General features: G+C 41.1%; 1 protein-coding gene across 1 annotated transcript in view; it reads right to left on the reverse strand.

The window, feature by feature from the left end:
- Positions 1-10,675, reverse strand: part of rnf130 (ring finger protein 130) — a 21,474-nt gene that overhangs the window by 9,592 nt on the left and 1,207 nt on the right. The window contains exons 2-3 of the mRNA XM_023420677.2: positions 3,288-3,479; positions 333-583 (exon numbers count right to left, since the gene is read on the reverse strand). Coding sequence (XP_023276445.1) covers positions 333-583; positions 3,288-3,479 — 443 coding nt within the window. The remainder of the gene's footprint in view (positions 1-332; positions 584-3,287; positions 3,480-10,675) is intronic.

A 10,675-nucleotide genomic window follows, 5' to 3' on the forward strand; every position in this document is an offset into this window, starting at 1 on the left:
GGGGGCGGGGGCAGAGAACTGAGAGGAAGGTTCGATTACACTGAGGGGGAGGGGGTGGTGACCACCCACTGCTCAATTAGACTCTCCGCAGAGATTTACCTCATTAAATATTACTGAGTCAGGAGGATATTAGCTTGTATATTAGTCTGTTAGCATGCTAGCCTGTTAGCACCTTCATTAGCCTGTTAGCAGGTTAGCTGTATATCAGCATGTTAGTGTATTAGTTGTATTATAGCCTGGTAGCATGTTAGCTATATATTAGCCTGTTAACATGTTAGCCTTTTAGCTGTATATTATCATGTTAGCTGTATATTAGCTTGTTAGCCTGTTACCTGACTGCGGTCCCTGGCGCTGGTGTAGCGGATCTTCTGGATGAAGTAGAAAATGAGCCAGGCCGACGAGATGATCATGAGGACGATGAAGGAGATGGAGACGAAGACCAGCGAGCCTCGGTTGATGTTTTTAGTGGGACCACGTTGACCCACAACCAATGAGACCAGGACCGTGAGGTTTCTCTCCAGGTGAGCCAGAATCTCTTTACCATACACCTCCGTGATCATCACTGCCACTGTGTCACCAGTACCTGCACTCAGAATCAGGAATTGAATCACAACTAGCACCAGGTCCAGGTCCAGATCCAGGATAAGAATCAGAATCAGAACTAGGACCAGCGACCTCTTCAGGTCACCTGAATGTGGACAGAACTACAACTGCTGATTCACATGGACTCAGACTGAGAAAGACCTTCAGGAAACAGGGACCAGACTGCTCCTTTAAAACTGAACTCAGAGACTGATGTGAGGATCAGGAATCTGTAGCTGCAGGTGAGACATGTTCAGACCATGCCTGGATATCACACATGTAATTTGGATCAGAATAAAACGTGTCGGGAGAGTCAAGCCTTCACCTCAGGGTTCAGTTTCTGATGGGGTGAGGCTGGTTGAGTCAGTCACCACAGATTCCTGATGTGTGAGGAAGAGAAAGATCAATGATTCATCTTCTAATGGAGGTTCAGTTCAAACATGTTGAGAGCAGAAAAGTTTTCATCCTCTGATGTTCATGAGGTGAAAGCTGTCGTCTCTCAGAGTAACACTCACCCCAACACACTGTCACTGGTTTTATTTCATCATGAGTAAATGAAATGTGTCATAATGAAGTGAAACTAGCTCAACCCCCAACATCAAACTCCTTTACAGGTCCAATCTTATTAACTGTGCTAACTAAACTGTATTAACTGTAATAACTAGGGGTGGGCGATATAGCCTCAATTATATCACGATATTTCAAGGAAATTTGCGATCATGATATTTATGACGATATAGAAAAAAAATACTGAACATTGTTTTATCAGTGATTGCAGCTTGCCGGCAGCAGCATTTATTAGTTCAAACAAAATGAAGGGCATTTTCCATCCTTCTTTTCCAATGAGCTAATGTCATGACTACCTAATTCGAAGTGCGAATCTATTGCCACAAGGTGACAGCAGCAGCATTATAGTGCAATAGCAGTGACACAGCATGAGTCAGATGTAAGCACAAAGGAAGCCTAGGTAGTGTTTTCCCTGGAAATCTTAAGTAAAAGTATAACATAACTCCTTAACACTTTGGTTTAACAATAACAATAACTAAAGTAACTTAACCTTGTAACTCTTCAGGAACCTGTACACTTTTGTCAGCTAATAGAGTTGACCTCAAATTCTAAGTCCAAATGTTAACAAACAGCAGCAATCTGTCCATAGCTGAGCTAAAAAACTCCACCGACGACAGTGTAGCTGCTAGTTTGTGGCATTTTTCATACATCGCAGGCAAGGATGTCTTTGAAAAATATTTTCTACTGGGATGTAGTATCTTGGGTCAAGCTTTTTAAACAGTTGCTTAAAGCTCTCCTTTTCCACCGTTTGGATTGGCATCATATCCTTGGCCAAACGACATGTAATCGCATCAGTAATTTCCACCCACCGTTTACTCTTCCTGTCATATGGAGTGCAACTAGCGAGTGCTCCAGCGACGCTCGGTTGAGTCATTTGTTAACTTTTGGGATGCACATCACCAGCTACTACTATCACAGCTACTGTGTTTTTGCTTAAAGGGGTGAAACAAGTCTGGTGTGTTTCCACCTTTAGCGGTAACAGTTTTCTTCCATATTTTGCAAAGTATTGTTCTTTGTTGGAGGTCTGACCTCTTGTAGCCAAACCACTTCCATACTATTGAAGAAGCTCACTTATTAGGTACTAAATCGTCATTGGAGGCTGACACGCTGCTCTCGTCGTTGTTTTGTGCATTATATCATTGATATCGCAAGATGACATTTTTTTATCACGTAAAAATTTATACCGGTGTTATCTTGGACTGTATGATATGGCACAGCCCTAGTAATAACTACACTGTATTAACTTTAATAACTAAATTGTATTAACTGTGCTAATTACACTGTATCAACTGTAATAACTAAACTAACTTATAATATCCCCTCTCCTGATTGGCTTAACAACTGTGATGTCATAAAACAGTGTTATTGATCAGAGTGACTCAGCTGTTACACTGTGCAACACCACTACACTGTACTGCAGTATAACAGGACTGCAGGATGACACTACTACAGTGTACTGCAATATAACAGTACTTCAATATAACAGTACTACAGACTCACACTATGTTGATGTTTGTTTTTATTACATTTAATTTTACTTCCAGCTCATGTATGAAGGATTTCACTCACTCACTCACTCACTCACTCACTCACTCACTCACACACACACACACACACACACACACACACACACAAACCCCCCCCCTCCTCCCCCGCCTCCACTGAGGGGCTAAGTCACAACTTTTAAAGGAACAGCTGTTTCCAGTCTTTATGCTAAGGTAGGCTAAGCTAACCAGCTGCTGTCCGGACATAAGTGGTATTGATCTGAACATCAGTTTGTGATGAACTTACAGAGAATCATAAGCTGGATCTTTAGTAGATAATTCAGTTTATGTAAGTGGAGTAAAAAGTTCACATCATACCACCTTGTGTATGAAAGGGAGTCTGTTCATGTGGCTGCTGATATCTGATAAATGATCAAACTGTGGAGGTGAACTTATAAACAGCTGATCAATCATTAGAGGTGAAGCTCTACACTTGCACTACTGAATACTGAATAATGAATAATGTAGAGTGTGTCAGTGTTACATGCTTTCGGGGTCGTAACAGTCAGGTGAACAGGTGAACAGGTGAACAGGTGTAGTGATGCGGACCTGCTCCGGTCATGTTCAGTACCAGTCTGTTAACATGTCTCTAACCTTCGTGTCCCATCTTGACCGTCTTGTCAGTGGAGTTGTTGTAGATGAGGACAGCCGTGGCATTGTACGCTGCCGCCTTCAGGATCTTCTCTTTAAAGGTGCAGTTCCCTCTCTGCAGCAGCGCCACCCAGTGGACATTCCGAGGGGGGACCAGGAAACGAGTGTTGGGGTCGCAGCCCTGCCGGTCCACCACTGAAGAGACATACAGTTACCATGGTTACTGCATTAAACACCTCTTCATTACAAATATAATATGATTAGACAACAATGCAGTAATGGGTTGATGGGTCCAGAGCTCTGGTAGAACCCACTCGTGCTCCAAAGGAACGTTCTGCAGATTATCTATCCTGCTATCTTTACTGGCAGCATCGATGATCAATAATTAATAATCAATAAATAGAGTCACGTCGGTACTGCGAACAAGATGGCAGCAGGTTAAGGACTCTCCGCTCAGCTACATGTAAAGTTACAAATTATAGAGGTTTGTACTTGTACCTCCACTTCGAAAAATAAACAGTTGGCGTTGTTTAGGCACGACTAAAACCAGATGTCGACGTCGAAGTATTTCAAAGGTGCAGGCCGCGTGCAGACCTGGAGAAGCCCCCCACATGATGATGACGGTATTGCAGGTGACCTGCTGCCAAGCTTCAACAGTTTGTTAGCAGAAATTGCTAAAATGAACACCACATTGCTGGGAGTGGTAACAGATGTTACAACTATTAAGGAGACTACAACGGAGCTGAAAACCGCAGTGACGGCGATGCAGGAGAGATTGGCGGAAGCCGAAACACGCATTAAGCGCCTAGAGGAGGACTCAGAGCTGCTTCTCACGGGCCAAGATAAGAGAGGCAAACTAACGGATGCTATGTGGGGCCGCATTCAAGCTCTGGAAAATCACAGTACAAGGAATTACTGGTAGGCTTGAAAGAGGCTTTCGGGACTAATGACACATTGCTGAGCTGTGTTCAGAAGATTTTGACAGAGGGCCTGGGGCTTTGTGCAGAAACATTGTTTGAGATTGACAGAGCACATCAACTGCTCGTATCGATGCCGGACCCAGACCGACCTCCAAGACCAGCGCTCATACGCTTCCTCAGACAGTCAGCAAGGGACAAGGTGGTTACTTCAGCCAAAGAAAAGCGGGGCTTCGAATGGGAAGGATGTCGGCTTTCTGTAATTCCGATATGACAAAAGAGCTGGGGGGGAAGAGAAAAGTTTTCACCTCTGCAAAGCGCAAACCAAGGGAACTCGACATGAAATACACGCTAGCCTACCCAGCGACACTGCAGTTCAAGTGGAAGGGGAAAAACCTGAGTTTCACCACAGCAATGGCGGCGGATGAATTAATCAACAACTACGACGATAGGGAAGATTGAACATCCAGCAAGGCAGGTGAGCAGACATTTATGCTGTTATGAAAGAGCCACACATACAGTATGATGGAGACGAGCCTGGCAAAGCCGCTGCCGAGGGAGGATTTTAAGCAGGAAGAGTGGTGACCTGCAGACCTGATAAGGTTTTATTTTTGTTTCTCATTGTAAAGCTGCAGATGGCAGCTCCAGGACTGTCGGACGGTGTCTGGCTTAAATTTTGGTCTGGTTTGCGTGTTTTCCTTTTACTGTATTGGATACATTCTTTTTCCAGGTTATACGTTCATGGGCATGTTTTTCATAGCCCACTTTCAAGCTCACGCAATGGTGTACTGATTTTGGTTAATAGGAATATAAATTTTGTGTTGCTTAAGGAGGTAAAAGACACAGAAGGGCGGATGATATGTGTGCAGGTGTTAATAGAAGGCCTACAAGTGATATTATCTAACATTTATGTACCTAACATAGGAGACCCACACTTTTTTCATGAGGTAAATAAGGTTTTAGGGGAGCTGGATGGGCAAATAATATTGGCAGGGGACTTTAACCAAGTGATTGACCCCATTCTGGATAAAAGACTTAGACTTAAGGGCCCATTGATGACTAAAGATAGGGAGGCAGTTCATATGTTGAAAGAAGATATGGCTCTTGTAGACATATGGAGACTTACTAACCCATGTGAGAAAGTATATATGTTTTTCTCTCATTGTCCACAAATCACATTCTAGAATTGACTTCTTTCTAATTGCAAGGCCCTTAATAAATAATGTAGTATGTTGCAATATAAGAACTATTGCCACCACAGATCATGCAGCAGTGGAATTATGTGTAAAAACAGAATTAGATATGAAAGGGTACTAGATGGAGAAGGAATACATCATTACTACAGGATAAGGGCTTAAGAGCACAATTAGGAGAACATTTAAAATCTTTTTTTTAATTGAATGTTGGCAGCACAGAGGAAATCACTACAGTCTGGGAGGCCTCCAAAGCATATATAAGGGGGAAACTGATAGCATGTTCTGCCCAGAAGAAAAGAGGGAAGCTCAGAGAATTGGAAGCTGACATTAAAGAAAAATAAATTAGCTGAACATTAAGTGTCAGTTGCATGAAATCTATAACAAAAAAAATGTAATATGCTTTATACAGATTAAAAAACACTTTTTATGAAGGGGGGGCCTGGGAACATTTTAGCTAGAGAGGTAAAAGAAAAGGACTCCTCAAATACAATCTCAGCCATGAAACAGTGTGATAAACTAGTAACTTCAGGAAAAGATATAAACAAGACATTCCAACAGTATTATGAGAAACTATATACATCAACAATACATATTAATAGCAGTCAAAAAGAACAAGAATCATTCTTCTCCAATATTAATATGCCAAAACTTAATCCCAATCAAACAGGGAAGTTAGAGTCACCAATAACAGAGGGTGAAATAAGGAAAGCTGTCTCACTAATGAACACCGGAAAATAACCGGTGGAATATTATAAAGAGTATATAGACATTTTGGCCCCAGTCTTACAGCAAGTACATAAGGAGACTTTTGAAAAAGGTCAGTTGCCACCAAGATTTAATGAAGCTTTAATATCATTAATTCCTAAGAAAGACAGAGATACAACATGCCTGTCTAATTTAATAATAATAACTTAATGTGGACTGTAGAATACTAACAAAAGTGTTGCCTCTGTGTCTACAACAGGTACTACCCAATATTATAGATTTTAACCAAGTGGGCTTTATGAAGAACAGCTCCTCTTCGGACAGCATGAGAAAACTGTTACACCTCATTTGGATTGCCCAGTCCAAAAATGTGCCAATAGCTGCCATTTCTTTGGATGCTGAAAAGGCCTTCGATAAGGTGGAATGGGGCTTTCTCTTCTCAGTTTTATCATATTTTGGGTTTTGTCCTTACTTCTCACAGTTGCTTAAAATATTATATAAGGAACCAAAGGCAGCAGTAATAAATAATGGGATTATATCACCTTTTCTTGGCCTTTCCAGGGGGACCCGTCAAGGTTGCTCTTTGAGCCCCCTGCTGTTCATAATTTTTCTAGAAACTCTGGCTCTAAGTATTACGAAGAATAGCGGTATCAAGGGAATTTAGGTTGGTGAGCAAGAACATAAATTATTGCTTTATGCAGATGACATTCTGGCTGTAGTGACAGACCCACTGACAGCTCTACCATATTTTATAGACACTATCACATCCTACTCTCAGGTTACACAATTAACTGGAATGAGTCTGAATCTATGCCACTGTCTTCCACGTGCTACCCTTACATGGTGGAAAGATTTAAATTTAAATGGGTACCTAAAGGCATGAAATATCTTGGAATTAAACTAAGTCAAGATCTGGGAGACTGGTCCTTGTTAAACTTCAACCCAGTATTATTATACAAATTTGGAGAAGTGGGAAAAGATCAAACTTGTGGACACTGTGGGGAAAAGTAAATATTATAAAAATGATAGTGGCTCCTCAATTCAACTATTTACTGGTGATGCTGCCAATTACAATAACACCGGCCATCATTAAAAAATATGATGACATAGTTAAGCAGTTCTTATGTGAAGGGAAGAAATCTAGGATTAAACTAAGCAAACTCTGTGCTCCTAAAGAGAACGGAGGGCTAGGATTACCAGATCCGAGACTATATGGGATATCTTTTGAAATGACCAAACTAGCCAAATATTGGAAATTGAAGGATAACAGGTTAGACTAGATAGATATTGAGAATAAGTTATGTTTACCATTTAGCCAAAACGATAAACTGTTTCAGCGGGGCAATACAACAAACCCAATTCTCATTCACTCTAGGGAAGTGTGGGCCAGAGCACATCAAATGTATAAGTTGCCACACAATGTACAGAAGTACACAACATTGTGGCAGAATCCTGTCATCCTTAATGGTAAAACATCTGTGTACTGGAGGCAATGGCATTGAAGAAGAAATTTTTCTGAAATATTTACAAATGAGGGACTGTATAAAATCTGGTTTCAGTAACGGCACAGAGAATCACATCCTGGACTATCTGCATATGCCGCAGGAACATTGCAGTGCGTCACAATTTTATAAATCAACAATTTCTTTTATAAGTGGTGAATCCTCCAATGTGAAACTGTTCTGGCAAAGAGATCTGGAAACAAATTTTACACAGGAGAAATGGTTGGATATCTTGGCAGACTGTGGAAAATTTGTAAAATAAGCAAGAGGGAAATTAATACAATATAAAATATTACATAGGTACTATCACACTTCAACTAGACTTTATAGAATGAAACTGATGAATGATAATTGCTGGAAATGTAAAACGGAGGTAGGAACTCTCCTTCATTGTATATGGGAATGTGCATTAGTAAAGCCATTCTGGGTCAAAGTTGTGGACTTCCTAAGTCTCTGGTCGGGCGTAGCAATCCCCTCGACTCCTGCTGTGTGTTTATTAGGGGATAGATCTCAAATACCAAATGTATCAAAAGGGACATTTTCTGTTATTATGGTAGGATTAGTTACAGACTCAAGAATTATCTTAACACACTGGAAAGCTGCTGTATCACCAAACATGAAGGACTGGATGAATGCCATGGTGGAGACGGCATCTTATGAGTCTATGCTTAATAGACTGAAGGGGAACATGGAAGGTGGGACAGTCCCTTGGGAGCTTTTTTGGACCTTTACAAGGACTAATGAAAACTTTGCTCTGAGCACCAGTGACAGCTGGAAACTCCCTCCCTTTCTATTGTTAACTGAATGTTTCTGTTCCATATATGTGAGTTAGAATTTTATTTATTATGTCTATGCCAGAACCAGTAGCTGTACCACCACCCCTGTATCAATGTCATTTAAACTCAAGAAAAATTTAAATAACAAAATAATAAATAAATAATAAGGGAGAAAAAGGTCACGAAGAAGGTTTGTGAATCTGAGCTCAGGTCAGACCCTGAGCTCAGGTCTTCTTAGGCAGAAGGTCCTGAGGCTGTTTTCTACCTGAACCTCAGACACATGAGTCTGGGCTGAGTCTGTGTTCTTTAAGAATACTAATCTACAGGATCTGGATCCAGGTCGCACTGGACCCAGACCACATCCTGTGAAGGGTCTGTGTGGTTGTTTTGGTCTGGACCAGGTCAAACACATCACACAAGACTGTCTCTGTTTAATCTGAAACAGATCCTGCATCAGAGATGGGACCTCCTCAGACACTGCACCATCACTGTCCCAACATGCTTTACTCTGCCCGGGTCATTCAGTCTGACTATTTACATCTAGAGCTCATTATCAATGAATCTACGGATAATCTGAAACTGAGATTTTAAAAAGTGTTTTCTTATTAAAAATCAACTGTTCAATATATTTTCTTATTTATTTTCTCCTGTTTCAACAGAGAAATCTCACATGCTGATGTAAAAAAAATAATTTAGTTTAAGACTCAGAAATGCTTTTATATGATTTTCACAGATTAAATAGTCACATTTAATAAGATAATATTTTGTTTTTTACTCAAATCTTATTTAGTTTAAACTTCAAACTGAAAAGTGCCATTTTAGATTTGACCCCTTAGATTTGATTAATTCTACTTTATTGAGTTTATTTCAGTTATTAGATATTAATTGGTTACTTCATTGTATTTGCTCATTTGTTTTTGTGTTTTCTGTCAACCTGTACTTTCTCTTCAGGACAAACAGTGTTTATTTGAGTCGAGGCATCAGAACGAGGAGCTGCAGCGGTAACAGATATTAAAGCTCTGTCTCTCTGTGTTTTAATCAGATGCTGCAGACAGTCGGAGCTCCGTCCAGCAGCTGCAGTGTCCTTGGACCGTCTGACTGTAATCTGACACTTCAGAGCAGAGACACTCCGACCTTCAACAGCCTGAAAACCTCTGCAGTGTCTCAACACAACACACTACATATGCTCCTTCTGCTCCATACACAACAACAGGATATGAAGAGATACAGGACAGACACACGGAACTAGACACAGAGTCAACACAGAGACAGAATCAACATTCTTCAATCAATTATTAAAGGACACCGTGCATGAGGTGCTCCACTGCAAATATTTAAAAGGCCAAGGACTTGACAAATAAATAATATAAACAGCTCCATCAGTCAGTGTAGACTGTGACTGTCCAGTGAGTCCTGAAGGACAGAGACAGAGAGAGACGGATCTGTCCCAGTGCTCCCCATGGCCTGATAGACAGTCAGTGCGTTTATAAGAAAGAGAGAGACAGATACGGAGAGCAGAGGCTGAGCGAAGCACACTACACTACAACAAAGAGACACTACATTACCACAAAGAGACACTGCACTACCACAAAGAGACACTACACTACCACAAAGAGACACTACACTACCACAAAGACGCACTACACTACAACAAAGACACACTACGCTACCACAAAGAAACGTTACACTACCACAAAGAGACACTACACTACCACAGAGACGCACTACACTACCACAAAGACGCACTACACTACCACAAAGACGCACTACACTACCACAAAGAGATACTACACTACCACAGAGACGCACTACACTACCACAGAGACGCACTACACTACCACAAAGACGCACTACACTACCACAAAGACACACTACACTACCACAAAGAGACACTACACTACCACAGAGACGCACTACACTACCACAAAGAGACACTACACTACCACAGAGTCACACTACACTACCACAAAGACGCACTACACTACCACAAAGACACACTACATTACCACAAAGACACACTACCACAAAGATGCACTACACTACCACAGAGACGCACTACACTACCACAAAGAGATACTACACTACCACAGAGACGCACTACACTACCACAAAGATGCACTACACTACCACAAAGAGACACTACACTATCACAAAGATGCACTAAACTACCACAGAGAAACACTACACTACAACAAAGACACACTAAACTACAACAAAGACACACTACACTACCACAAAGACACATTTCCATACCACAAAGACACACTACACTACCACAGAGAAACACTACACTAC

This window comes from Seriola lalandi, unplaced genomic scaffold, assembly GCF_002814215.2.
Source record: "Seriola lalandi dorsalis isolate HSWRI2012SDOR001 ecotype SW California unplaced genomic scaffold, Sedor1 jcf7180002054655, whole genome shotgun sequence".
Lineage (NCBI taxonomy): Eukaryota > Metazoa > Chordata > Actinopteri > Carangiformes > Carangidae > Seriola > Seriola lalandi.